Source organism: Ochotona curzoniae, unplaced genomic scaffold (genome assembly GCF_017591425.1).
Source record: "Ochotona curzoniae isolate NIBS_2020 unplaced genomic scaffold, NIBS_Ocur_1.0 contig_2699, whole genome shotgun sequence".
Taxonomy (NCBI): domain Eukaryota; kingdom Metazoa; phylum Chordata; class Mammalia; order Lagomorpha; family Ochotonidae; genus Ochotona; species Ochotona curzoniae.
Window position 1 is genome coordinate 3873080 of NW_024465561.1, and position 27928 is coordinate 3901007.

The following is a 27928-nucleotide window of genomic DNA, read 5'->3' on the forward strand; positions in this document are numbered from 1 at the left end:
TGCCCGGGGTGGTGGGGAGGGGCAGTTCCTCTTTCCTTCCCAAGCTCAGAGGAGGCTCCGATCCCCCAATCCTCTGGGGGGCTAAGAAGCTGGAGCCTCCTAAGGGGAAAGCAGCTGAGCTGCTGGGACGGGAGCCCCCTTGCAGGAAGCATGAACAGGAAAGACAACAAGAGGTGAGTGAGCCCTCCCCACGAAGGTCCTGAGCTCCTGAGTGGATAGAAAGGCCTGCTGCTCCAGGGTGGGCCCCTGGGTTGCTTTTGGGGGGCAGGTGAAGAGTCCCCCAGCCAAAGCGGTGACCAGTACTGCTGCTACATATAAGGTGCCTCTGGGCCCTGGGCACACCCTTCCTGGAGTTGGAGCTCCTGCATCTGCTCCTCCCTCCATGCTCTCCCTACTTGCACCCTATTACCTCTATCGGATACCGCTGTCCTCCTGAGTCCCTGCCTGGTCCCCATCACAGTTGCTGCCCCCTGGATTGGAGACTTTAGGTTCCTGCAGGGCCCAGGAGAGAGCCGTGTGATGCAGGGTGAGGCTGATCTCTGCCTCTTAAAGCACCCGCAGCTGCTCTAGACTCCACAGAGGGCTGCCTGTCACAGGGAGAGGCCCCAGTGGCCAGCTTGACTGGCAGGTTCTAGAATGGGCTTTGATCTCCTAGGCCAGCTTGTCCTCCTGTGCCCACAGGGACAGGTGGTGACTGAGTCCCCAGACAGGGTAGTTCCTCCAGTCTCCCCTGATTCTGATGGGCAAAGGGGTTCCTTCCCCACAATATTCAGCGAGCATCCTGGTTGACTCATTTCCTGCCTGTGTGATCTTAGGTAAGTCACTCAGCTGTTTTGTGTCTCCTTTCCTTTTCTTCTGTCAATCAAATCATCAGAGACCATCCTAGACAAGAGCTTAACAAGCTCAAGCCTGCATCAGAATTCCTCGGCAGGCTGCCGGGCTCACCCCTGAAGGTGGACGTGGGGCCTGAGAATTTGCATATGTATCAAGTTCCAGGAGGGGAAGCTGTGGGTACTGACAGGGGACTCCGCTTGGAGAACGACTGATCCAGATGGCACAGCTGTCAGTGTGGCACTCCACAGTGCTTCATGAATGCCCGCTGTTGTTTCACTGCTGGGGATCATGTCATGAGGGTCTCCCTATTTCTGGTTCCACCCTCAGCCAGAGTTCTGGCTTCTTGTCTGTCCCCAGCACATTCTCTCTCTCAGCGCCTCAAGTTCAACTTGTTTGCTTCTGGCCATTTACAGCCTGGGCAAACTGCATCCAGCACATAGCCCTTTGCAGGAACTAGGCACAGAATGTTGGTAATAAACTCAGGGGCAGAGGCAGCCTTCAGGCCACAGTTAAGTTGCCGCTTGGGACACTCCCCATCCCGTTTGACTTTGCCTTTAGCTCCAGTTCCCGCCAGGGCGCTCCCTGGGACACAGCAAGTGAGAGCTCAGGTACTTTGGTCCCTGCCATTCCTGTAGGAGACTTGGATTGAGTTGCCAAACTCTTGGCATTAAACTGCCCCAGACTGTTGCAAGCATCTGGGGGAATAAACTGCAAACATTGACATTTTCTCCTTCTTTCTCTCTCCTATTTCTCCTATTAATTGTATAAATTAAAAAAAAAAAAGTAATCATTCATTGCTGGGGAAGGTCCAAAGGCAATTTCATCTTTGACACCTGGGAACTGAGGTATTTAAGTGACTCCCATCAATCACGTAACCAGCAGAAACTTCTCGAATCTGGATTCTGCTCCTGGTTTCTCCATTACCCTTTCTCCCATACTGGAACCAGAGCCTGAGGAGCCACAGGCACAGTGAGTCTATTTTTAACCTTTCCTTGAAGCTGCCTTGGCCTCAGGGACCCAGCCCAGCTCTGAGGCGATCTGGAGACCAAACCCTGCAGGTTGCTTCCTCCATGGGTTCCAAATAAAGCCCAGCCCATACCAAGGGAGGTAGTCTTAAAGGAGGGGTCTGTGGCCTCCTTGGGGAGAAGGAATGAACCAAACCAGGACCCCGCCTGCAAGAGCCTGTTTTTGCCCAAGGTGGTAGGGGAATGCAGGTGCCATCCCCGTGGGGTCTCATGCAGACAGGAACCATCTTGGACCTCCTCCCATGATTCCCTGCCAACAGGAAGTCTCTCCCGTGAGACTTCCACACAGAGCAGGAGGCCTTCCTCTGCAGGGACCTTAGGAGTCTAGGGTATTTCTACTGTGATTTCCTCAGTTTTTTCCAAAGGTTCGGGGCAGCTTTGATCAGCTGATGGCAGCAGGAGTAACCCTGAGAGTGCACTTATGGCAGAGGTCTCCCATGATCCTCTAGGAGACCTGGAATATTGCTACGTTCTCCTGCTACAACGGCAGCATAGCTCAGGAGTGACTCTAGGTTTTTCCCTATTAAAGAAACTTCTTTCCCACTGCCTTGGGGCGTGAACAAAAGGAATTATGGGAGTCTGCCACCACAGAAAAGTCTTACCACAATTCCCTGTGTGCGGGGGGTGTGCCCACAGGAAGTCACACCAGGAATGCACTGGGAAGACAGGGGGACGGGGTCAGGCCCGCCCCGCCCGGCGGCACAAGACATGCCCCAGCCCCCGGGAAATCAGCAAGGTCATGGCATCCATGCACCTGGACTTACTGAGTGAGGGCGGCTGCAGCGTGGAGGAGCTGTTGGAGCGGTGTATCCAGTCCTTTGGTGAGTGTCCTCCCAGGATGGCCACCCAGGCCCCACACTGAGCTAAGCACCCACTTTGCTTTTAGGGGGTGTAAGCTGGGCACAAGGGTGCATGGCATGACTCTCAGTCACTATATTAGAGATGAGAGAACTCGCTGCACTTTTTTTTTTATCTTCAACAACATAGGCCCGGTCTTATGCTGGCTAATGCGCAGTGCCTACACGGAAACTGAGGCCCCATCAGGGCTAATTGCTCCCTCGAGTTCATGCAGAGCGTTACTGAGAGCTGCTGCCTCTATCAGGCAGTCCCCCTGGGCTTTGGATGCAGTTGGTCTGCTGCCCAGGGTCTGGCTGATATGGAGTCCCAACCCCTTGCATCCCCAGACTCAGCTGGCAGCCTGCGCCGTGGAGCTCACGTTCTCAACATGGCGCTGGCCATGCACAGCTGGGTGCTACCTTCTGCGGATCTGGCTGCCCGTCTGCTGACCTCATATCCTTTGGGGGAGGGGAAACATGATGTGAGTAGAGGGCAGCAGGCAGAGACTGGAGATGGTGAAGGGCTTGCATGGGCAGGCCCAGGATGTCGGACATAGCCTTGACCAAAACGCAAGTACCAGGAAGCCACAGGGGACACACAGGAGCTGAGGCGACTGCAGATCTGTTACCTGGTCAGGTAGGGTTGAACCAAGACCTCCCTACTTCCAGGACCCAAGACTCCCACCTTGCTGCCCCCAAACACACTTCTCAGAGCTCCCTCCAAGCCTTGCTCCCTAAAATCTCACTTCTGGGACCCCTGGCTTGCCTATGCTAAGATTTCTCCAGTTCTGCTCCTTGGAACCCCTACTTTATAGAGACACCACCACCACCCCATAAAGCCTCTTCTAGCTGATAACCTAGAAACCTCCAGCTCTTATTCCCCAACCCCCACTTCTCCCAGCCTAGTTCATTTTGTCACTCCCCGACATTTCACCCTCAGAACCTGCCACCCTAGATTCCAGATCACTGCTATCCTGATTGCCCACAATCCTCTCCCCAGATATGTACCCCTCCCATCTGCCACAGATGCCCCCCATCCCCCCGGCCTCAGCCTGGCACCCTCTGATACACAGAGAGACTTCACTTAGCACTTTAAGGTTCCTCAACCTGACTCTCAGAGAGACCCTCCCCAACCCCTAGCCTCACACCACCCTCTAAACTGCTCCCAGGTACTGGCTGGCCCAGCACCCTGAGGTGCTGCATCAGGAGCCCGAGCTAGAAGAAGCCATCGGCCGTTTCTGGGCCACAGTGGCCCAGGAGGGCAACATGGTCCAACGCAGTGTGGGAGACTCCTCTAACCTGTGAGTCGCTCCCATGTGCCCTTCCGTACCCCAGCCCCAGTCCACCATCCCTGTCCACACACCTAAGCCCTTGACTCAGAACTGCCCTGAGACCTTGCCCCCTTTTTACCCACCCCCAGCCTGAGCCCTGGTGGTCCTGGCCCCCCACCACTCTTGAACAGCCCAGGGCTTGGCAAAAAGCGCAAAGTGTCTTTGCTTTTTGACCACCTGGAGACGGGGGAGTTGGCTCAGCACCTCACTTACCTGGAGTTCCGCTCCTTCCAAGCTATTCCGGTGAGCAGTAGAGGAGGGATTGGTGTGGGCAGGGCCTGGATGGACTGAGAGGACTAGCAGGGCCACAGGTGGGAATCCAGCAGGATGGCAAGTTCTGTGCTGTCAGACCTGGGTGCTGTCAGACTGAGGAGTGGAGTATAGATGGAATGCATGGCTTCCAACCCCATAGGCCTCATTTCCCCTGCCTGCATTCTGAGCCTTGGTTTCCTTTTCTGCAAAAAGAGAGTCCCAGGCCCTGTTCCAGAGGAGCAGCGTCTGGGTCAGAGTAAGTGGGAACCAGCTGAACTGCAAGTGGTGGCTGCATCTTACCCACCAACATGTCCATTTCAGTGTCAGTGTCCACAGACATACATACTAGCCAGTGCCATCTTGAGCTCTTCAGTTTGGGGGAAGGTGGGAACAGGTTCCCGAACATAAAGATTTCCAGAGGGAGAAAGACAATGTTGTGTGGTGGATATGCAGCATGGACTCCTTGAACAGAACGAGTAGAAGTTGGTTCCAAGTCCTTTTCCTCTCCTTGACCTTGCTCAGACTGTCCCTCCGTCAGGTGCAAACAGGGAGCATACAGACGGCATCCCCATCCTGGCCCTGGGACGCTAGGCAAACCACTTGTCCTTTCTGTGCCTCTCTGGTCTATGCTCTAAATTGGGGGTGATAATAGCGGTACCCCTCCACGTGAAGGTCGGAGGATGGAAGTGGCTAACAGGATCCAGTGTTAGGAACAGGGTCTGGCTCTGTCAACTGCTCCATCTGGGGGAAAGGACAGATGAGAAACCTGCCTCAGGTTAAACCCAGCTAGGATCTGGGAGGAGGTCCTAACTGCTGGGGGGTGGGAAGGGCAGGTGAGTGGCAGGGCTGAGCGCCCCGCCCTGCCCAGCCCCTCTGACGCCCACTTTGCCCCCAGCCCCGGGACCTTCGGGACTACGTTTTGCAGGGCTCCGTGCGGGGCTGCTCTGCCCTGGAGGGTTCAGTGGCTCTCAGCAACAGCGTGTCCCGCTGGGTGCAGGTCATGGTGTTGAGCCGCCCCGTGCCCACACAGCGCGCGCAGGTGCTGGACAAGTTCATTCAGGTGGCACAGGTGAGGCCTGTCCTGCCTTTCTGCTCTCTGTTCTGGACGCTAGCTGCCCTACCTAGCTCCAGTACCAGTTCCCACCCAAGTCTCCCTGGCCCCTGAATGTCACACGCCTCCAGCCCCGCCCACTGCATCAGGTGTGTGTGTGGGGGGGCACTGACAATCTGAACCTCACATTTCTTCCTTGGCCCTAGATTTGGTTGCTAACCAAGCCCTTTTGCCATCATTCCTGAGCCCTAGGTCTGAATGGTCTATGTCTGGAGCAATAAGGCGTTCCTCCTTCCCAGCACTGCATAGGGTCAGCACCTGTGGTCCGTCCCATCGCGTCATGCCCCTCCCTTCCGGATACTGTCCCTGGGGTTCGGGGAAAGGGGAAGCCCTCCAGCCCCCACTGTGCCACGCCCCCTGGCACAGGTCCACGCAAACCACGCCCTTCCTCTAAGGCCTCGCTTAGCTTTGCTTCCTCCTTCCCGCCCCTCAGGCCTTGAGGTTCTGGTCTCCAGTCTGGGGTCTCGCGGGTCCAAGCGCCTTCCGCTCCTCCCTGGCCCTGCTCAGTCACAGTGACCTCTGCTTGAGAAAGTTGGAAAAGAGGGGAGTGAGGGATTCTCTCTATGCCCAGCTGACTCCAGCCTGTCTCCCATTTTATCTAACTTCCTCCGTTCACCTCTGCCCAGTTCCCAACCCTGCCCAGGGCCCATGCCTTCTTGCTTCCTGGCACCTGTTACTGGTCACTCCCTGCTCCCCCTGCCGCAGACACTCTGCCATGGCTTTTCCCATGCCTATCTGGTACATACCTGTCTTAACCAGGTCTGTCCAACCGTCCCTATGTGTTGTCTCCCCACACTTACTGACCTCACACTGGTCTATCACCTGACGAAGTCACCTTCTCTCACCTGTCCCACGCCCACTCTGGTGCACACCCACACACGCCTGGGCGCCCCCCAGCTCAGCTGGGATGCTCCCATTTGTCCCTCCCACCTCTCCTGTCCTAGAGGCTCCACAAACTGCAGAACTTCAACACACTGATGGCGGTCACGGGGGGCCTGTGTCACAGCGCCATCTCCAGACTCAAGGACTCCCATGCCCACTTGAGCCCAGACAGCACCAAGGTGAACCACTACCTGGCTTTCCAAATTCCAAGGGGCCAGCTGTCCTGAATTCCCCAGCCCCTCCTTGAGCCCCTTCCTGGAGGACTGCCTATAGACTTTGCTCCTCCAAATCCCAGACTCCGGGTTCTGCATTCTTCTCCATGGTCAGCTTACCCACTCTCTCTGCATGGGTCTAGCCTGAGCTGGATGGTGAAGGAGGCATAAGGTCACAATGCTAGCAGAGAACTTGCAGTCTAGGTGGGGATCTAAGTCACAACACCCAAAGATGCCGGGGTGCTGGGGCTTGTTCTGGAACACAGTGAGGAACTAGGGTTTGGGGACTGGGAGGTAACAGGTCACCTCTGAGATGAGGACCTGAAGAAGAGTTTGGGGGGGATACTGAGGCCAGTGTGGGGTGATAAGAGGTTTGAAGGGTGTCCATAATGCCCCTGATGGCACGGTGGGTCTGGAGCATACCTGGGAGCCTCTGGGGTACTCCCTTCTAGGGGGATCCAGGAAACAGAAACCCCTCCCCGCTCTGGGCTTTTCCTACACAGGCCCTGCTGGAGCTCACGGAGCTCCTGGCTTCCCGCAACAATTACGCGCACTACCGTCGCACCTGGGCTCACTGCACAGGCTTCCGGCTGCCCATTCTGGGGGTGCACCTCAAGGACCTGGTTTCCCTGTACGAGTCCCAGCCCGACAGGCTACCTGATGGCCGTCTGCACCTGCACAAGCTCAACAGCCTCTACCTGCGGCTGCAGGAGCTGGCCGCCCTCCAGGGACAGCGCCCGCCCTGCAGCGCCCACGAGGACCTCCTGCACTTGCTCACGGTGAGCTGGCCCTGCCCTGCCCAGCCTGGGTTCCGGGAGATGTGGGGTCCTGGGTGGTGGGCGGTGTGCAGCCCTGGGGTGCTGGAAGGTGGGAGCTTTAAGGTCAGAGAGCCTAGGTTTGTTTTCTAGCCATGTGGTCCTGGGCAAGTCACCCATCCCTTGGCCTCAGTTTCCTGATCTACAAATTGGGAATCATAAATATATATATTTATATTCAGGAAACATGCTCATTATAGTATCAAACATAAAACCCATTGTTAACATTCCAAATCTATGCACTCCCAAGACAGTGTAGGCCCCCCTGGCCCTACTTTACCCGAAGATGTTTGCCTTTTTTTATTTCCAAGACAGCCAGCTAGCCAGCCAGCCAGCCAGCCAGCCAGCCAGCCAGCCAGCCAGCCAGGGTTCTCCTCTGCTGGTTAACTCCCTAACGGCCACCACGGCCAGGTCACGGCTGGGCCAAAGCCAAAAGCCATGGCACAACCCAGGTGTCTTGCGTAGTGGTGGACAGCCAATCACTTGAGCTATCTCCATTGCCTCCCGGGGTCTGCGCCAGCAGGAAGCTAATGGGAACTGGGAATCAAACACCCACACACAACACCTATCCCCAGCCCAGCTAGAGACAGATTTAAGAGTCTAGTAGTCTAAAACAGAACCAGCAACATAACTATGGAAGAACCCATGCAAAATGTGGGACTCTTTATTCAAAATTATCAAGAATTTCACAAGATGATGGAAGGGCATTAAATGAAACAGGGACCCTTCTAAGCAAGGCCCTGTGATGCAACCTCTGCTCTTAGATGATGGGTACTCAATTCCCTGGGCTTTGCTGGTTCTAAAAAGCCACTATCTTCCCAGATACTCATGCACCTGTGAGCCAGGAACTACTTCAAGCAGTGGGCTCACGGCTATGAGCAAGTCAAAATACATGAGACACTCTCGGGGGACCATCTCTTTCAAATGCTAAGTGCCGTAGAAAGAGGTCAAGCTCACAGGGGTGTGATAAGTGACAAGGGCTGCAAGCTTAAAGGGGGAGGTCAGGGAGGGGTGGACATAATGGTGAGGCAGGGGAAGCTGCCTCTTACAATGTCAACATTGCACATGAGTGTCAGTGCAAGCCCCAACTGCTCACTTCCCATCCAGTGGAGGCCGTCCCAAGCACTCAGGCCGCTGCCACTCATGTGGGACACCAGAATAGAGTGTCTGCTGGCCTCGGCCTGGCCTGTTCCTGGCCATTGCTGCCGCTCACTTTAGGGAGTATATCGGCAGATGGGAGATCTCCCACCCTCTGTCACACTCTCACACACATACTCTCTCTCTCTCTCTCAAGCCTGCAAACTTAAAAAACAAACCCTCAGTACAACCATGACCATGGCATTCCTGGGAAGGGGCAGTGTGAATGAGGACATGGGAGACATGAGAGCTCCCAAGTCCCCAGGGAAGAGTGGCTTTGGGGAGACTAGAGCAAGCAGGTCCACGCAGCGCTGGGGGCGGCTAGGAGGATGGGGCGAGGAGGGCTCTGTGATGCCCCCTCCCACAGCTTTCCCTGGATCTCTTCTACACGGAAGATGAGATCTACACGCTCTCTTACGCTCGGGAGCCCCGCTGTCCCAAGAGTCTGGTGAGCCCCGAACCCTAACCTTTGGCCTCTGACCTTTGACTCTCACCCAACCTCTGTACTGCCTTTAATGGGGCCTGTGTCCCTCCCCCAGCCGCCCTCCCCGTTCAAAACGCCCCTGGTGGTAGAGTGGGCCTCTGGGGTGACACCCAAGCCAGACAGGGACACCCTGGGAAGACACGTGGAGCAGCTGGTGGAGGTGAGCAGGGTGCCATGGGCTGGGGCTAGGGGATAGTCTGGGAAAGCTTCCACCTGTACAACCTTGGGTCCTGGGGAGGGGAACTGAGGCTGAGGGATCAGACCTGGATAATGTGGCCTTGGCCTGCCCTCCCACGCCCGTGTAAAGTCTGTGTTCAAGAACTATGACCCCGAAGGCCGAGGAACCATCTCACAGGAGGACTTTGAGCGCTTCTCGAGCAACTTCCCCTTCGCCTGCCATGGGCTGCACCCACCTCCCCGCCAGGGGTAAGAGGCCCGACTTCTGGGTGCCCCTGCCCCTTTGCCACTCCAGATGATGACGGGCCTGGGGTTGCTTGGACTTCCAGGCCTGGCTGGAATGTGGTCTCTGCCCTCAGGAGCGGCTCCTTCAGCAAGGAGGAACTGACCAGCTATCTACTCCAGGCCAGTGCCATCTGCGCCAAGCTGGGCTTGGCCTTCCTGCACACCTTCCATGAGGTTACCTTCCGCAAGCCCACCTTCTGTGACAGCTGCAGTGGCTTTGTGAGCATCAGTTCTGTCCTTGCTAGGAGATCCCTAGAGCATCCCACTCCCTCACTGCTGGCCCTGTCCCGAAGGGTGGACAGTCCCAGGGGACCCCAAAGAAAACTCCAAACTCCAGAGAAACCATCACCCATCCCCATCCTGAAATCATCACCACCTGTCACAGAAACCCTAAACAGAGTGGAGAGATATTCTTACATTCTAGACCATCTCCAAAGGCCAGATAATGTGCCTGTCCCACATGGGCTCCAAGTCCCAGTTGACCTGGACAATCACAAGGGACACATCGGTCATTAATAATGTCCCCATTGGTCCCCAAGACTGATTGACGTCCACAGCTGGGGAAATGGCATCCAGACAGATCGCTGGACTCCAGATCATTCCAACCCTGGGTCACTCTTGAACTCAAACCATCCTCTAAACACTAGATAGCGGCTGCAGCTCCCTATCTCACTCCGCATCCTTGCACTAATTCCCAGCCACTGGCCTTCATTCACTAACTGTACACCTGCACACCAGGTGATGCCAGATCCCGGGGGCAGGGGGGCAAGGGACACGGACAGCAGAAATACCCATGCACTTCATGTTTGACTAGCTCTAGATTTCACCTGACCCTGTTACTCTAGATGACCTTCCCAACTTGGGAGATGATCTCCAAGCTGCAGTTAAAAGCTTCTAGCCTTGAGCATTTTCAAAAGCAGGGGTAGCCGCCACACTTCACAGCCCCTGCCTCCCCAGCCTGAGTAACCTATTCTGCTTTCACTCCTAGCTCTGGGGTGTCATCAAGCAAGGCTACCGCTGTCGGGGTGAGTGGGTTGTTGGCCAGTGGGAGGGGACATGGGACCTGCAGGCTATACGGATACAGAGTACTCCCTAGGTCTCTGCTTGCTTCCCCAGACTGTGGGCTGTGTTGCCACAAACACTGCAGAGACCAAGTAAAGGTGGAGTGTAAGAAGAAGCTAGGGGCCAGAGGCGATGTGGGCCCCGCAGGAGCTCCCACCCCACCCGCCACAACCCCCCATGCCAGCTGTGGTAAGGCCAGAATGGGAGAGGGCTGGTGGGTGGGGAATCAATGCCAAGGCCATGAGACCCTTCCCATCACAACCATACCCCTTCTTCTACCCTACACCTCACAAAATAGGTTCAGAGGACAGTCTCCCCGTGGAACCCGAGACTGGCTGCCACCTGCACCATGCCTGGACCCAGACAGACTCCTCACACCCCTTCTGGGACCTGGAAATGGTGAGGAAGAAGTGCCACCTGTCCCCAGCTGGATGTGCAAGGGACAGATCATTGGCCTAGGCAAGAACAGATCCATCTTGGAGGAATGCATGAGGAAGTAAAGCTAAGCAGAGGTTCACAATCACACGGGAGTGGGGGTGTGGGTACAGACACTGGAGAGTTTTTAATACTGATGGAAACATCACCCAGGCTGGGGGCAAGTAGAGGAGGGGAAACAAATGGAAGGAGGATGACAGCATAAGACAGCATAAGACCTGTCACTGTCAGGGACGATCCCACAGGACTCAGATCAGGTGTGGAAAGCAGAGTCCATGGGTAGGGGCAGTGGCCGAAAACCTCAGCCCCTACATCCCTGTCTGCCTCCCTCCAGGGGCCGACTCTACCCACCACCCAGTCACCCAAGCCGGACCCCTAGACATTGTCACGATCTTTCCTCTCCCTGGCACCCCCTGCTCCCGGAGCTAGTCCCAACCTGCAGGACCCCACCCACCCTCGCTGCCTTGGATGGAAGGCCCTGACATCTCTTCTCTCGGAGAAGGCGCGCTCCTTCGTTTGCACTGCAGTGGCTGTTAATCCAGTGCCCTTCCCTGCTGGAGACATTTACACTGGGGCATCATCTCCCCGATGCCCCATTTCCCAGCTGAGCAGACTGAGGCTCTGCCCCCAGGTTGGCAGAGCTCCCAAGGGCTGGAAGCGAGACTCAAACTTGGATCTTCTGACAGCCCCCAAACTGCAAGCTCTAGGTCAGTAAGGCTGGGGGTAGGGGCGAGCATAGAATGTGTAGAAGATGGAGGGTGGTAGAACAGGGAGGCCATGGATATGCAAGTCCAGCCCTCTGCTCAGAGTCCTCCTGCAGCTGCACCTCCCACACAGGTAAAGCCGGAGCCCTCACCCACAGCCCACAAAATCAGCGCTCTACCTGGCCCACCCCCTGACCTCCAGCCTTGCCGCCCTCCCCCTTCCTTGCTTGCTCATCCTCTACTTCAGCCACACTGGCCTTGCCGACCACTGGGCATGCCAAAGCCAGTCCTACCTCAGGGCCTTTGTACCGGCCATCCCCGATGCCTGAAAAACTCCTCCCCCAAGACTCACCCAACTCCCACAGGGATTTTACTGCAGGGATGCCTTCTTGGGGAGACCTCCTGGAACCATACTCAAAAGCACAATACCTCCATCTGGCCCGCCCCAGCCCCAGCCCTGGCTTCTGGCTTTATTGCTCTCCCTTGTCCGCGCTACCTACCTGCTCATCTCCCATCGGTGTCTGCCCCTCCTGCCCAGAGGTGTCACACTTGGAGGAGTGGGGACTCCACGAGTCTTCCATGGCAAGGTCACAGTGCCTGCAGCAGGGCTGCCATGCAGTGGACTCCTGAGAAATGTCTGTCCAGTGCCTGAAGGTGCCCTAACCATGCCTGCAGGAGAAGGGGCGCCCTGTGGATTTGAGCCCACAGGGCTCTGAGAACTGTCGCTTTCTCCACAGAGAGAAGCCCTAAAGTTCCCATCAATTAAATTTATTTTGCAGAGAACACGGTTCTTGGTATCGAATCCTGGTTGGAGGTAGGATGTCTGGGGCCTCAGCATTGAGGGGCAAGGCAAGGAGGGACGTGGGTACTGGGAGCCAAGGGAGATGACACCCGTGGCCCTCCCCCATGGTCTCTGCAAAGGCCAAGGCTGTGGGAACAGGACTGAAAGGAGGCCACATTCTCCCACGTCCCCACCGGCCACTGGATCCCTGTTACTTCCTCTTCTTCCGGCGGCCCCAGTTTTGGCGGCCTGCCCTGCGCCCGCCTGCATCTTCCCTTCGGCTCTGCCAGGTGGGCATGGGAGCCTCCAGTTCATTTGGACGGCCGCCCCGGTCTGGCACAGCACCCATGAGCACCTGAGAAGTGATCACACTTGAGTTTCAGAGGCAAGGAAAAAAAAAAAAGACATAGACAAAGGGCCAGTGAGCAGAGATGGTGACCCCATGGCTACGTCTTTGGGAGGAGGCACCGCATTGGTGCAAGATACTAAGGGATCCTAGGGGGCTCAGCAAAGGGAAACAAAGAGGCTGACAGCACAAGTCCACGTCGCCACCAGAATTAACGAGGCCACCTCAGCTTTGTCAACCTCGTATGGGGCTCTGAGTGACACTTCCAGCAAGAGGGTGATTTTTTCTTAATGATCCATCATATGTGAATTGTAAATTTTGAGGTGACTTAAGAGGAGCATGAATCAGATACTTGGTCATTTAAGCTTCTCTGTTTACTTTCTTTAATGTTTCAAAACCAATATAGGATCTCTCTCTCTCTCTCTCTGCCTTTCAAATAAAAAAATAAGTATTCTTTAAAGATTTATTTATTGTTACTTGAAAGGCAGATTTACACAAAAAGAGAAAGACCTTCCATCTGCCGGTTCGCTCCCCATATGGCCGCAGCATTCTTCACAGTGAGGCCAGTCGAAAGCCAGGAGCCTAGGGCTTCCTGTAGGCCTCTCTCAAGGGTACAGAAGTTCAAGCACTTGGCCTGTCTTTTGTTGCTTTCCCAGCAGGGAGATGGATCAGAAGTGGAGCAGCTGGAGCTTGAACCAGTGCTGTATGGGATGTCGGTACTACAGGCAGAGGTTTAACCTACCATGCCATGGCTCTGGCCCCATCAAAAGAAATAAATCTTAAAAAAAAAAAAAAAAAAAAAGAAACAGGAGCTGTTATAGTGTAATGGGCAAAGTCTGCCTGTGATGCCAGCATACCATATAGGTACTAGCTCAAATCCTGAATGAGCCACTTCTAATCCACACTAGTGGCCTAGCAAAAGTAGCAGTACAAGATGGCCCAAGTGTTTTCATTCCTGTCCCTCTGTGGGAGACCTGAATGAGGTTCCTGGTTCCTGGCCTCAACCTGGCCCAGCACTGGCCACTGTGGTCATCCTGGGAGTGAACCAGTGGATGGAAGATCTCCCTGTCTCTTCCTCTCTAACTCCACCCTTCAAAATAAAGAAACCAAGGTGAGGTGGTGAGGAAAGATCTTAAGCCCAAGGTAGGGAGGCAGGCAAGGACCCCACAGGAAGCATCAGGGAACCACAAACGGGTTCTGAGGTAGGGATAGTCATGGTCCAATGCGTCCGTTGGATGTGTCCTTCCAGCTGCTATGTAAAGAGGGTAGATCAGACTGAGTCCACCAACCAGGCACCCAGTGTTAAAGGACCCGGATGGACCAAGACAGAGGCTAAAAGGCCAACACAAAGTGAAGGCCAGGCCCTTCTCCAGCCCAAGTGCCCACCTTGTTGATGGCACAGCAGGTCCCTCGGCGGGCAGCCATGCTGGTGGCAGGCACCAGACGAGACAGGTCAGCCCGGGCTGCCAGGACATGTGCGATGGAGACAGTCGAGTCTGGGGTCAGAACCTCTCGAATCGGGGTCAGCACCGCCTTCATGGCCTCTCCTTGGGCCTGGAGAAGGGGTACATGCAGAAGGTGCCCCAAAGCCTTTGCCAGGTGCCTGTCATCCTGGAGCACCTGCTCCCCACTGAGGGCCTCTGTGTGCCCCCAATGGCACTTGCACTGGCAGTCTGGTGCCCACTGGGACAGTATGAGGTAAGTGAGGAACATTTAAGATGCAGAGCCACATCAGAGATGAGCAGATCAAGGGCCCTGCCCACTAGGTCTGGAACTAGACTGCTCACCCTCTAAGGCCATGACTATCGCCCATTCTCACAGGCTCTCCAAGGCCCATGAAGCCACCGGCCACGTTAGATGCAACAAAGGCTCCTTGTGGATGTGCCTGCCAACCTTGGACCTCTCCACCTCCAAACCCACAGCCAGAATGTACCTCTTTTGCTTAGGAAGTCCCCAGCCTTCGGTATTCTGTCACAGCACCAAAGAAGACCCATGCTGCCTCCCTGCCCATAGTCCTAACGAAGGAGTGAAGGTCTGAGGTCACTCAGGGCTCAGGGCTTGGCGGGGAGGAAGAAACATCTAGAAGCCCCATATCACAAGATTCCACAAGGGCCTGGCCCCTGGGGACCTGCAAGAGGGCAAGTGTCCTAGCCCCATCCTTCCTCCCTGCTCTGGCCACCCACCCGCCTTGCCTGCGGTACCTCTGCCCGCTCGCTCCAGTGGAAAGCAGACGTGGTGAGGTCCAGGCGCCGGAGAAGCAGGCAGCGGCGGCAGCGGTACTGCTCTGTCAGCCTTTGAGACAGGGTCTCCAGTGCTTCCTAGAAGAGTTTCCGTCCATCCCGCATCCGGTGGGTGTCTCTCTGGGTCAGAATGTTTACACATAGCCACACCCGGTCTTACCCATCTGGGAGCATCCAGCAGCTGGCTGAGGAGGGGCTGCATGGACTCGGGGGGCAGAGAAGGCAGCAGCTCCGAGATCTGATGAGAGAAATTATAGGACCATTGGAACAGAGTCAGGGTGGACCCCTCTGCACCCCAGGCCCCCCACAGTCCCATGGAAAGGCATCTCTGTGGTTGTAACATTCCTGCCAAGAATCAGGGTGGACCCCTCTGCATCCCTGGACCCCCACATTCCCACAGAAAAGCATCCCTGTGGTTGCGAGGGTTGGGAGGGTCCTACCTTGGCATGCAACTCCCTTAGCAGCTGGCTGGCAGGAGTCCCCCGCGTGGGTCTCGGCAGCCCCAGGGCTTGCAGGCTAAGGACCAGTTCGTGGACCGGGCCATCTCCCTCCGCTGCTCCTTCCCCAGAAGACTCCGCAGGGTTGGCATCCTGCTGGGGGCGCAGACACAGGAGACGGGCAGCCTGGAGCTCGGAGCAGAGAAAGCCTACGAAGAAAAGAGCGGTGGCAGGTGCGAAGGAAGAGGGCTGCGTCTCCACCCACGAACGCCTAAAAGCTAGGGAGTCTACAAAATCACTCACCCGGCACCTTCGAGGCCCTCCCACCTGGCTCCTACTAGGACTCCTCAACGTTGGAATCCCGCCCATCTCCGGAGCCCGTTGCCCCGCCCAAACCTGGCCCCACCCACCCGGGAGACTAGCCTCGGCCCCGCCCCGTGCACCGCCCAAACCTGGTCCCACCCACTTGAGAGATACGCCCCGCCCAGCCTATCCCTGGCCCCACCCGCCTGGGGACCCGCTCGGCCCCGCCCCCAGGCCTCGGCCCCGCCCCCAGGCCTGGCAGCCTCGCCCACTTCCGCATGGGGCGGGCTCCGTCCACCCGAGGCTCACGCAGCAGGCGCAGGCCTGCGCCGGGTTCCCGCAGCGCCGTCTCGCAGTCCTCGCCGCCGAACGCGCGGTCGGGGCAGTTCAGCTCCCGCAGCAGGCCGGCCAACTGCCGCACAAATTCCTCCTGGGCGTCGGGGCCTGCGGGCGGCGGGGCGGGAGCCGTCAGGGCGCGGGTCCCGCCCCGCTCCCCGGCCCTCCTCGGGCCCCCCGCCCCGCACGCACCGCCGCCGGCGCGCAGCACCTCGGCGCCCTCGGCTCGCCTTCGCTCCAGGGCGCCCAGCGTCGCCAGCTCCGCCGCCAGCCGCGCGCACAGCGCCCTGAAGTCTGGGCACGAGGGGCCGCGCGACGCCGCCTCCGGAAAGCCCTCGTATCTGAGGCGAGACCGAGGCGGCGGGAGGGGAGTCAGGGGCATCCGCGTCTGGAGGGGCCGCAGGCTCGCCCTTGCTGCGCGCCACGCCGCACTGCCCCCTTACCCCAGGGCTCGCAGGTCGCGGGCCACCGCGGCCCCTTCTCGGGCGGCCGCCTCCACCCCCTCCATGCGCGCGTCCCCTCGGAGCCCGGCGCGCGCGCGCCGCGGGTCGGCCACGGGTTCCGCCCCCGGCGGCGCCGACCGGCCAATCAGCCCCTTCTCACCCGAGGGCCTGGCGCTCCGATTGGCGCAGGATGCGGCAGGGCCCGCCCCTGGGGGTAACCTGTGAGACCTAGGAGGACTTGTCCGGTTTTATGGGAGCCGGATTGTTGGGATGGGCCAAAGGTGTCTGCCGGCTTCCCTCAAGTGCCCTTTGCTCTTCAAGCACCCCAGACCCGCCCCAAATCCAGAAGCTTGCTTCCTTCCTTTCCTTCTTAGGCTTAGAATTCACTCAGGGAGCCAAGCATCCTGGCCCATCCTTCTCGTGCCTCCCCCATCAAAACTAGGCCCTCCTGATTGAGTACAGCGTGCCTGTGCAGCCTCCACCTCACTCTGCTCCTTCCCTGAACCTTGGAAGGAGGGAGTTGGTGCAATGGGGAGAGTAGGCCTCTTGGGGCTGGCACTATGGCTAAGCCTCCACCTGCAAGTGCCAGCATCACACATGGGCTCTGCACCCAAGCAGGAGGCCTGGAAGAAGCTTGAGGCTCCTGGCTTTAGGTTGGCTCAGCTCTGGCCATTGTGGCCACTTGGGGAATGAACCAATGGATGGAAGACTTTTCTGTCTCTCCTCTCTGTAAAATCTCTTTCCAAGTAAAGACATCTTTTAAAAATAAAAGCAATTTGTGATATGGGCATCCCATATAAGCCCTGTTATTGCTGCTGGTTTTGTTTCTGCTGTTGTTAAAAACTATCATTGTGGGCCCAGCACAAATAGCATAGTGGTTAAAGTCCTCGCCTTGCACACCCGGGATCCCATATGGGCACCGGTTCTAATCCCACAGCCCCGCTTCCCATCCAGCTCCCTGCTTGTGACCTGGGAAAGCAATCGAGGACGGCCCAAAGCCTTGGGACCCTGCACCCGCGTGGGAGACCTAGAAGAAGCTCCTGCCTTCAGATTGGCTCAGTTCCAGCTGTTGAGGCCAGTTGGAGAGCGAATCATCGGACAGAAGATCTTCCTCTATGTATATCTGACTTTCCAATAAAAATAGATAAATCCTTTAAAAAATTATTTTTAAAAAAACTATCATTGCAGGCCTACTCTTCCTTACTCCATCAGGGCCTCCATACCACTAGGAGTAAGAGGTGGGCTGGGAACCTCGAGAGAACAAGGGCCAGGATTATTTCTTTGAAGCAGAATTTGTCCTTAATCCAGTCCTTCATTAGAGACGTGACCAAAACAGAGCATTCGGAGGTCACTTGTTGAGCAAAATAACACAGTTACAACTTGCTCAGGGTAAAGTTTTTCTTATACCTCAACACCTCTGTGTATGTTAAACTTCACATGAATCCACAGGCCCTGCTTCCAAACAGCTGCAGTGTCTCCACTCTCCTTGCACTTCCTGCCCTCACCCTGGGCCTGTCCACCGTGGCCTTCCCCTGGACCATTACAACAGCCTACAGTCTACCTGCCCCCTGCCACCGCGGGGTCTGGTGCACGCACAGCCAGAGGGAGCCAAGCCACACCTCCCCGGCGCGGAGCAGTCCCAACGTCGCTCTGTCTCAAGCCAGGTGTGTTGTGCAAGGGCGGCCAGCAAGGCCCAGGCACCTGCTTCTCCTGCTGCAGACACTGCCACTCCCCTCGCCTTGTTTATACGCACTCACTCCTACCTTGAGACCTGGCACTCCTGTTCCCCTCCCTTAGGGTTCCAGCACTGTGGCTCAGTGGGCCAAATCATTGTCTGCAGTGCCAATATCCCACATGGCAATGGCTGGAGTCCTAGGCTGCTCCACTGGCTGATCAACCTCCCTGATGAAGGCCAGGAGGGTGGTACATGGTGGCCCAAGTGGTTGGGCCCCTGTACCTATGTGGGAAACTTGAAGGAAGCTTGTGGGCTCCTGGTTTCACTCTGTTGCAGCCATTTGGAACATGAACCAGCACATGGAAAGTCCTTGTGTCTTCCTCTCCTTCTATGTGCAACTCTTTCAAATAAGTAAATCTTTAAAATACATAAAATAGGGAGCCCAGGATCCAGCATGGTAGCCTAGTGGCTAAAGTCCTTGACTTGCATGTGCTGAGACCTCATGGGGCACCAGTTCATTTCCTGGCAGCCCTGCTTCCCATCCAGCTCCCTATTTTATTTCCTCAACTGGAAAAGCAGTCGAGGATGGCCCAAAGCCTTGAGACCCTGCACCCGTTTGGGAGATCCAGAAGAAGCTCCTAGCTTAAAATCAACTCAGCTCTAGCTACTACGGCCACTTGGGAAGTGAACCAGCAGGTGGAAGGTCTTCCTGTCTCTCCTTCTCTGCAAATCTGCCTTTCCAATCAATTTTTAATAAATAAGAAAGAGGTGCTCTTTCCTGGAGCTCCCCACCCCTACCCCGCAGGACGCCCTCACCACCAAAAGGCTCTATCCAGTGTCTGGACTACCCTGGCAAAAAGCACCCATTTCCCTCATCCACACTTCACTAGTTAGCACTCTTTGCCATTTCTTCCACATTCAGTCCTTGTCAGATGCTCTCCCCCACTGTAAAGTTCACACACCCCTTGCGGCAAGAGATTGTTGTTCCATCCTCTGCTTTAACCCCGGCACCTGCAACATGCCCTGAACGCTTCAGAAACACACTTCTTGAGCGAGACATCTTGATACGGCATGTGAAGCTGCCATTTGGGGCAGCCTCATCCCATACTGAAGTGTCTAGCTCCCTCCTGGACTGGGAGGCAGCAGGTAACCAGGTGCTTAGGTCCCTGCCACCCACACATGATTTCCAGGCTCCTGCCCCTCCCCCCCACCGCACCACCTGCTATGGGCATTTGGGGAATGGACCAATGGGATGGAAACATCTCTCTCGTTCTCTCATTCTGCCTTTCAAACAAAACTTTCAAAAACTAAATACATGTTGAATGACAGGATATGTAGAGTGTACCTACAAGGACTGCTTGGAAGCTGGGCAATGAGAGGAGGTTGCGTGGCCAAGGCGCGCCACCACCACGGCAAATAATCACCAGAGCCTGAAACTTTGTCACAGACATTTCTTGGAGCAGATCTGATGCCCCTCCCCTCCCCCAACGACAAGACTGGCTTCTTTGGCCCCCATCCTCCCCCAGCACTTGAGCCTGTGCTACTGACTCTAACCAATGTTGAGGTCACAGACTGGCTTAGAATCAACATCAGGAAGATACACGTTGGGGTGCCTCCCCTAGGTCTGGGGGCCAAGCATCCAATGCAAGGGGCAAGCAGCTGGGAGGCCCCAGGCTCTGAAGTCTTGCTGGCTCCCAGGGTCAGCCCTCCATGCACCCCTGATGTGGGGGTGATGAAGGGCAATCATGGATCATAGGTGGGTGTCAGTAGGGAGCAGGACTAGGAGACCCAGGGGTGAGGGGAGGCGGTGCTGGGAGGTAGGGGTTGGAGTAGCGGGGGGGGGGGGGAATGACCCGGCCCCCACCGCGTCACCCAAAGATCCCACAGCACCGTACAGCACTCTGGTCTCCCATCCCACCCTCTTCCCAAAACGAGGTAGGTTAAGAATGGAGCTTCCCCCGCCCAAGCCCATCACGGAAGGAGGGGGGAGGCCGAGGCACAGAGAGGGGGATGGGGACCCAGGCTGCCTCAGCTCCCCCAGTCCCTCCGCCCTCAGCTCTGGTGAGTCTGATAATGACGAGAGCTGGGCAGAGTAGGGGAGGGAGGGACACACACACATACCCTCCCCCTTTTTCTCTGCCCTGGGATCAGGGTCCAGTAGGGGACAGCTGAATCTCACAGGTTCCGGATGTAATAAATAGGTAATCATTGACCAGAAGTGGTAGGAGGCTCCATCCCTAGAACCCCAAGTAGCCAGCCAAGTCTGGGACATGAAAGTAAGACTGTACACTTCCAGATGCTTGGACCACAGATGCTGAGCCAGATGCTGAGCTGGTAACACAGCATGTCCCTGCTCTGGGACCTGACCCTCCCATACAGACATCAGATCTCAAGACTGTGGCACTCTCCTCCCTTGGCAGAGGAATCTCCGAGGACCATGAAATGCAACTTCCAAACTTTCTCACACCACGCTCCCCTCGCCCCAACTCTGGGACTGACAAGGAGGAGCTGATAGAGAGAGGGGCAGGACATAAAAGGTGAGACTTGGGCCAGAAGGAGGGCTGCAGTCTGAGCTTGAGGGTTGGATGGGGTGGGTGGTGGGGATACGTTCTGTTAAGTCTGGCAACTCCAGGTGCCCAGCAGAGCCATCACGAGCCCTAAAGGTGCCTTTGTGCAAATCAGACGAAGGTACACCTGGCCGGCAGACTGCAATGGACACTCCAGCCTCACTTGCTGGGCCTGCGCCTGCTCAAGGAATATCCTATGCTGGACCCTATAGGTGGGCTTGGGGGAGCTCCTGGCTCATTCTAACCCAGTCCAGGAATCCAAGTTTAAATGGTTATTTGGCTTCCCCTAGGACAGAGATCTTTCTAAGGGTGACAGGGGTGTCTGGGCTGGGTTTGTGGAAGCAGGAATCCCAGAGCCTGGAGCCTGCTGGGGAGGTTGTTGGGGGGCCTACGTATGGCAGGAGTCAAGGAGCTGTTGGGCTCAGAGGATGCACAAGCGGGAGTCAGCTGTTCCAGAGTTCTCCAGGACTGCACTAGGCTCCAGGGTCTGGGGGTCTAAGGGCGTGAGGGCTCCAGAGCATCACAAATTTGAGTGTCTCTGGGGTGCTGGGACCAGCATCTCGGGTCAGGAATCATTCCAGTGTTGGGGGTGCTTGGGACCTGCATCCAGAAAGTCAATGGCACCTTGGGGTCTTAAATCCAGTGCTCCTGAGCACAGTAGGGTCACTTAGGAGCTGGGGACCAACATGCCAGGAAGCCCTGACTCTCAGAGTAGGAACTCTCCACCAGCCTTAGGGAAGTTAGGAGGTAGGGGTGGAAGGAAACCCAAGTTCCCAGGGGTCTCAAGATCGGGTGCAAGGGAGGCCTACAAGAAAACTATCTAAGGCCTCAAGACCGGTGTCTTGGGTCTTAGTGTTGGGGTTGGTAGCCACCTGTGGTGGTGACCCTGAGGGTACCAAATACCTCAGGCCTATACACTATCTGAAGCCCCCCCACCCTGAGCCCACCAGCTTTTACTGGATGTCCGTGGAGGGGTTATGGTTCCTTGGCTGCCAGAGCACCATCATGTCTGACATCTGGATTTTGGGAAGCCTTTGGGATGGGTCACAGATTTGGGCCCATCCCAAAGACTCTGCATCTTAATAGCCTGGGGTCCCATGGTAGTTGGTGGTCCTGGATTGAGGGCTGAGTCTGTGGGGCCGGGGGCACTCAGGAGTCAGTAGGCTTAGGGGTCAGGAACCTGGTTATTCCAGACCCAAGCCACGTCTCCAACCCAGAAGTATTTGGTATCTCAGCTGTTTTGGGGCCCTAAGCACATCTCAGATGTGGCTACACCAAGGTCTAGGCCATATTCAGGGACCACTATCCAGGGAGGGAAGGGTATTGTCTTGAGATCTGGGAGTAATTGGACAAGCGCAGGGTCAGGGGTTGCCAATTGCTGACTATCTCTAGGGCCGTAATCGAGGGGCTGGGTAGGTCATTTGGACAGGGAGTCAGGGGTTCCAGGGCCCTGTGGGTCTTGGGTACCCTCACACCCACCTCTCTGATCCTTTCTGGAGATCCCAAAAGTCTCTTGGGGTGGAAGGGGTGTGGGGGAGGGGACGAGTACAGGGATGGGGAGAGGAGGGATGGAGACCGCCAGAATTCAGGATGCCTGGGACCTCGCGGACAGATACCCCAATGAAGCTGGGTCTGAAGTCGTACCATCCTAGGTTTGGGGTCCAGGTTCCGGGTCTGGAATCTCTTTCAAGCTCCAAGTTCCGGATGTGCCTAGGTCTGAAGTTTAGGTTCAAACTGAGTCCGGGGTCCTGGACCCTCACCTCTAGGTCCTGGGTCCGGTTCCCGGACCTTCCGGGCCTTCCTCACCGTGCAGCCTCCTCGTGACGACCCCCGCAGCCAGCGCAGCCGCATCGTGCTGCTACCCAGTGGCAGGCGCGCAGGGGCGCATAGCAGCAGAGGCAGGGCACCGCCAACGAGAGCGCGGCCAGTGCGGCCCAGCGCGCGGCGGGGCGTGGATGGCCCGGCTCGCAGGCACACGGGTCCGAGAAGTCGCCCTCGGCGTCCGACAGGCAGTGGTAGAGCAAGCTCTCGGCGCACCACAGGCAACTGAGCCGGCGCACCAGAAGACGACCCGGATCTGGAGCCTCGGCGCAGCGGCCGCCACGGCCGTCAGCACGGCGGCGGAAGAGCGCCCGGCAGTGCACGCAGCGGGCTGCCTCCTCCGCCTCGGGGGAGGCTTTGGCCGGCGCAGGGGCGGGCCCGGGGCCCGGCGGGGGACGTGCCGGGGGTGTTGGGGGCGCAGCCTCGGTCAGAGGAACGGGAAGTGCTGCTGGCGGCCCCAGGGCTGCACCCCTCAACGGACCGCTCTTGGGGTAGCGCACGACGCAGGTGGACAGGGTGAGAGGCACGGGCGGCCCCGAACGCCTGTAATCCTCGTAGCCACCGCGGCCACCCCAGCCTGTGCCCCCTGCCGCGGCCAGGACCTCAGAGGGGTCTGGAATCCCAGTGAACGGTACAAGTGGAGGGTAGCTCTGTGGGATGAAGGGATATGGGAATCAGGTTACGGGGGCTTCTGAGTCCCCACACGCCTCCCCTCCCACCCCATCACAATCCACACAAGACCCAAGAGCCTCAAGACCCAGTAATCCGAATCTTCCGGCTCCAAATCCTCTTCGGCCCAGGATTCAAATGTTCAAAACCCGAGCCTGCCCCGTTCCCGAAGTCCCTCAGCCCTCTCGTTTTCCCAGGGGCAGACAAAGGCATCCCACACAGCCTTAAAGATCCAGTGGCTTAAGGTCCCCACTCCCGTCTTTCTTTAGATCCAGCAGCCCCAGCTCCAGCTCCTTCAGGAGTTCTGGTCGCTTGATCACTTTCTCCAGGACCCCTTACATCCCCTCAGTCACCAAGCCTTGTGAATTCAGCAGTCTGAAGGTATGCGCTAAGAACTGACCAAGGCATCCCTCAACCCCTCATAGCACACACACACTGGGAAGCCCTCATCCCAACCCTTGCACAAGTCCAGCTTTCCAAGCCTCTCCTTGCCCCGCTCAGTCGTCAGGGGTCAGCCACAGCCTGCCTTGGGACCCGTTCCCCTCGGCCCAGCCTTGCGTTGGGATGTAGAGGTTGCCCACCTGAGCGGAGGAGCAGCGGCGCTGGGGAGGCGTGGCTGGCCCGAAGGCAGACGCTGACTCCACGGTGACGATGGGGGCGGCCGAGGCGGTGGTGGGAGGCGTCTCCTGGCGACTGTGACTGGAGGAGGAGTCGCTGTCCACGTGGGACTGGGGGAGAGATTGGCAGCTACAGCGGGGCTGGAACCCCTCACAGCCCATGCCCTCCCATAGGCCCCTTCCCGCTGAGTGCGGGGGGCTTTGTGGCTCAGGTACAAGCCCAGCTTGGGATGCTGGCTGATTGTGTGACCTGTGGCAAGTGAGCCCGCCTCTTGGAGCCTGTTTCCTGCGCTGTAAAATGGGGGATGGGATGTCAACAAAGCCCCTCTTCCCCGTGTTAGCCCCCACAGCCGGAAGTAAAGGAGAGCTGGACTCTGCCGTCAGGGCCATTGTTTTCGACCCCTCCACCCACCTGTTCAACAACTCTGACGGTGGGTTGCCATGGCTGCCACACCCCACCACAGCATCTCATCAGCCCTGCTCTCAGAACCCCTCTCCTGGGGCCAGGCACCTGCTGGCTTCCCTCCTTCTCAACCTCTCACCATAATGGGGGCAGTGCTGCCCACTGGAAGAGCCTGTCCCACCCGAGCATCACCTTTCAATGGCTGGACCTCCCTCGGACCCTTTCTGTGCTGTTTGCTGCAGGTGCTTTTCTGGTGCAGCCCTGACTCCTTTGTCACCTGGTCACTGGCCCCCACGCATGCCCACTGAGCACCCAGGAAGCCCCAGGCTCACAGCGGCCACCCCACAGCAAGCAGGCTCGGAGCTGTCTGTGTGATTGCTGTGGCCTTAACTCCATGTCCCACTGCCCGGGGATTTCCCATTTTTGTTTTTTCTACCCACAGACCCAGTTTTGTTCCTCCAGGTGTTCTCAAAAACTCTCACTGTTCCCAGCGAGTGTCAGAATGCACCTGACATATGCGCGTTCAGTCATTCATCATTTCATTCCACACACATTCGTTTAATGCTCAAGGGGTGACAGGTGCTGTTAGAGGCAGTGGAGACTGCATCAAGAAACCAACAAGAGCCTCAACCCCCTCCTGGCACTGACACTCCAGCACTGAAATGATGGGCAGTAAACTAAAAGATAAGAAAGCTCTTTTTTCAGAAGGGAAGTAAGGGAGGAAAAAAAATATTTAGAAGGTGAGGAAGGAGGCTAGTGTTGTGGAACAGTGGGTTAAGCCATCACCTGCAATGCTGGCATCCCATATGAGTGTTAACTCCAGTGCCAACCACTTCACTTCCAATCTAGACCCCTGGTAATGTGCCTAGGAAAGCAGCAGAAAATGCCCAAGTCCTTTGGCCTCAGCCATCCAGATGCTAGACTTGAATGGAGTTCCAGACTCTTGGCTTTGGTCTGGTCCAGCCACTACAGCCATTTGGAGAGTGAACCAGCAAATAAGTCTTTCTCTCTCTCTCTCTCTGCCTTTCAAATAAATAAATAGATCTTAAAAAAAAAAAAAACATACATGGAAAAAAAGATGGGAAAAGTTACAACTAGGCAAGATGCAATGGAAGGGTGTAGCAGGTTACTCAGAGAGGGCCTTACCAAGGTGACGTTTGTGTCAAGCCGTGAGATAAGAACATGCCTGACCTGGTAGAGCAAGAGAGGCAGCCAGAAGCCTCAAGGGGAGCAGGTGGAGGCCGGGGAGCTGAACTTGCCTGGGAGGGTGGGAGAGGAGGCTGACGGGCACATGCTGACCATTCTGAAAGTGAAGTAGCCCTTGCTGCCAGCTTAGAGTCCCTGGGGACTCCTGGGCCTGTAGCCTGAGTCACAGGAAACACGGGTGTCCTTCCTTCATGCACACACTGACTTTTATGATGTATTCATTTTTACAGAGTATCCTTTTTTAATGCTTGGAAGTCCAGGAGGGGGTAGATTTCGAAGACAGAAATCTCCTGACTGCTGGTTCACTCCCTCAACATCTGCAGTAGTGGTAGAAGCGGGAGCCAGGAGCCAGGAAGGCGCTCTATGGCTCCTGCGTGGGTGGGACGAGCTCAGGTTCTTGGGTCATCACTGCTGCTTCCCACAGTCTCCATCAACAGGAAGCTGCAGGTGGGAGCTGGAGCTAGGGGATGGGACCCAGATAATCTGCTGTAGGATTCAGGTGAAATCAGTAGGCCAAACGCTCACCTCCTCTCCTGCCTACGATAGAGGCTCCAAGAGGGAGGGCACTTTGTGGTGTTCCCCATGTCTAAAACACTGCCTGGTACGCAGAAGGTGCTCAATGAATACCCTTGGATGAATGTGAGGTTCACCTTAGAACCAGGAAACAAGAGTGACTGGGATTGAAAGCTGACGCTGAGAGTTTGGGCCTACAACTATGTCCCCCAGCAGGTGGCCTGGGGGCTGCAGCACCCAGGGTGTCCCCCACCTTCCCAGCACTGACATCCAGAGACTCAACTCACCGTCAGCGGGCAGGGCGTCTCTGCAGTGTCCTGGGAGGGGGAGGAGGAGGAGGAGGAAGAGGAAGGGGTGAGTGAGCCTATAGCAAAGAGAGAGGGAGAGAGTGAGTTGCCTGCCCCTCACCCCAGCCCCCGACACTTCCCATGCCTCCACTCTCAGCTCCCCAGAGTGGAGCCCACCTCCCGCTCCACTCACCTCGACCGAGCGCCGCCAGCGCGGCCAACAGGCTCTTTTGGAACTCATCAGCCTCTGCAGGACTCTGGAATGTCAGCCCAAACTTGCAGTCACCCAGACTCCAGTGGTGGAAGATGGGATTCACCTTGTTGTACACCAGGCCTGGCCTCAAGGGACACTCCAAGGTAGTCTGAGAGGCAGGAGGGGTGTGGTCAGCCCCCTGCAGCTGGCTGCACCTGCGCCTTCCCCTCTACCTGCTGCCCTCTGCACATCCAGCCCCTCAAACCCCACTTCCAGCGCTCCCCAGCTCCCGGCCCCTGCTGGGGCTGCAGTGGAGAACCCACTGCTTCTGGCTGCACCACTGACACCCCAATCATGCTCCCCTCATCCTTATATGTTCGTAATACCCCAGTAGGAACGCGCACCTTAAAGAATGCCTCAAAATGTTGCTCATCCTTTTCCGATAATCCACCTTCTAACTCAGTAACACTTCCCAGACTCTGCTGAACGTCTCAAAATCTAACTGCTAATCCTGTGCTGAGGGCCCAGTCACCCTCAAGTCCTCACCCCACCTGCGCTAGTCAACCTCCACAGCTTCTCCCTCGGACACTGGCCAGCATTCCATGTCTTCTCACATCCTTGTCTGACATCACTGCATCTCTTCTCTTCATTCCAGATCTCCTACCCCTCCACTCTTAAACCCCCCACCCCATCCCCAGCCTCTTCAAGCTTGCTCCGGCTTCCTGCTATACCCCCAGCCCAACCTGCTACACCATCCCTCCATATGGGGTTACACATCCCCTTTCTCCTGCCAAACCCACAGATATAGAATTATCAGCCATCTCTGACACTTCCAAACGGACCCCCTCACCACCACCACCATCGAATGCCTCCAACCACTTAGGGCCGCTGGGGGCCCACTGGGGTGAGGCCTCATGGAGAAGAAGCCTGAGCAAGATGGAGCCTTGTGCAGGAAGATTCTGAGCAAAAAAGGGACATGATCCGGGTTGGCTATTGGCGTGGGACAGGGCAGGATGGGGTACGGAACAGACTGAGGTTTCAGGGTGCCAGCAGGTGCAGGGCGGGGGTGGGGGGGAGGGGGAGCCAGCAAGGAGACTGTGACAGCTCAGCAGGAGCCGGCCACACACAGGACCTGCCTCACCCCCCTGGATTCCTGCAGTTCCCAGCTCTTAGCTGCACAATTCCGTGCTCCTTCCCACAGCCCCCCTCCCCCTAGCTGGCCGTGCGCTTCCCAGGCTGAGAGACCCCCTGACCTCTCCTCTCAGGTCCAGCCCCAGCCAGCCCCTTCCACCCAGGGCCCCTCCCCTGTCCCCACACCCCAGGGTGGCTCACTTTCTGGTCCCGGAGGCGCTCCCCGTGGATGACGTAGTGCCCCTGGCGGGCCCCCCCCTCGGGCCTGGCCCCTCGGACCCGACAAACGCTCACCTGGCTGAGGCCCCCGCCCCCCACAGGCAGCCAGCCCCCACTGGAGTCATCTCGGGCCATCACCACGGCTCGGACCCGCACCAT

The 27928-nt window shown here is 57.0% G+C and overlaps 3 protein-coding genes across 5 annotated transcripts; 1 reads left to right on the forward strand and 2 right to left on the reverse strand.

Annotated features, from left to right (window-relative positions):
• The first annotated feature begins 42 nt into the window (after positions 1-42).
• On the forward strand, positions 43-12365 carry RASGRP4 (RAS guanyl releasing protein 4). 3 transcript variants are annotated; one of them, XM_040976371.1, is made up of 17 exons: positions 43-173; positions 2496-2680; positions 3044-3177; positions 3271-3332; positions 3865-3996; positions 4116-4269; positions 5174-5347; positions 6334-6450; positions 6987-7262; positions 8803-8883; positions 8975-9079; positions 9227-9345; positions 9456-9600; positions 10370-10406; positions 10498-10632; positions 10742-10842; positions 11213-12365. In XM_040976371.1, exons 1-17 carry the CDS (start codon positions 151-153, stop codon positions 11255-11257), a joined length of 2025 nt encoding a protein of 674 aa, XP_040832305.1. In that variant the 5' UTR covers positions 43-150; the 3' UTR covers positions 11258-12365. The 3 variants fall into 3 exon arrangements, with proteins under 3 accessions (XP_040832305.1, XP_040832303.1, XP_040832304.1); XM_040976369.1 differs by lacking the exon at positions 43-173 and having other exon boundaries at positions 2152-2680; positions 3044-3149; positions 3270-3332; XM_040976370.1 differs by lacking the exon at positions 43-173 and having other exon boundaries at positions 2152-2680; positions 3044-3149; positions 3270-3332; positions 10748-10842.
• FAM98C (family with sequence similarity 98 member C) lies at positions 12330-16563 on the reverse strand. Its single transcript, XM_040976373.1, has 9 exons — positions 16469-16563; positions 16218-16366; positions 15999-16133; positions 15390-15595; positions 15110-15187; positions 14911-15027; positions 14096-14263; positions 12521-12718; positions 12330-12481 (listed from the first exon to the last, which is right to left on the reverse strand). Exons 1-8 carry the CDS (start codon positions 16531-16533, stop codon positions 12575-12577), a joined length of 1062 nt encoding a protein of 353 aa, XP_040832307.1. The 5' UTR covers positions 16534-16563; the 3' UTR covers positions 12330-12481; positions 12521-12574.
• On the reverse strand, positions 16058-27928 carry SPRED3 (sprouty related EVH1 domain containing 3). Its single transcript, XM_040976372.1, has 6 exons — positions 27752-27928; positions 26420-26588; positions 26227-26303; positions 23782-23928; positions 22471-23181; positions 16058-16133 (listed from the first exon to the last, which is right to left on the reverse strand). Exons 1-5 carry the CDS (start codon positions 27926-27928, stop codon positions 22513-22515), a joined length of 1239 nt encoding a protein of 412 aa, XP_040832306.1. The 3' UTR covers positions 16058-16133; positions 22471-22512.

What these genes read in the sequence shown, in the direction of transcription:
- SPRED3 (XM_040976372.1), bottom strand. Translation starts at nt 27,928, where the DNA reads ATGGTGCGGGTCCGAGCCGTGGTGATGGCCCGAGATGACTCCAGTGGG. An exon ending in AGCGCCTCCGGGACCAGAAA is followed by an intron (nt 26,589 to 27,751) that starts GTGAGCCACCCT and finishes CCTGCCTCTCAG; the next exon opens with ACTACCTTGGAGTGTCCCTT. An exon ending in GCTGGCGGCGCTCGGTCGAG is followed by an intron (nt 26,304 to 26,419) that starts GTGAGTGGAGCG and finishes TCTTTGCTATAG; the next exon opens with GCTCACTCACCCCTTCCTCT.
- FAM98C (XM_040976373.1), bottom strand. Translation starts at nt 16,533, where the DNA reads ATGGAGGGGGTGGAGGCGGCCGCCCGAGAAGGGGCCGCGGTGGCCCGC. An exon ending in CGCGACCTGCGAGCCCTGGG is followed by an intron (nt 16,367 to 16,468) that starts GTAAGGGGGCAG and finishes GTCTCGCCTCAG; the next exon opens with ATACGAGGGCTTTCCGGAGG. An exon ending in TGCTGGATGCTCCCAGATGG is followed by an intron (nt 15,028 to 15,109) that starts GTAAGACCGGGT and finishes AAACTCTTCTAG; the next exon opens with GAAGCACTGGAGACCCTGTC.
- RASGRP4 (XM_040976369.1), top strand. Translation starts at nt 2,431, where the DNA reads ATGGGAGTCTGCCACCACAGAAAAGTCTTACCACAATTCCCTGTGTGC. An exon ending in GCTGCCCGTCTGCTGACCTC is followed by an intron (nt 3,150 to 3,269) that starts ATATCCTTTGGG and finishes ACCAAAACGCAA; the next exon opens with GTACCAGGAAGCCACAGGGG. An exon ending in GCAAGGCTACCGCTGTCGGG is followed by an intron (nt 10,407 to 10,497) that starts GTGAGTGGGTTG and finishes TTGCTTCCCCAG; the next exon opens with ACTGTGGGCTGTGTTGCCAC.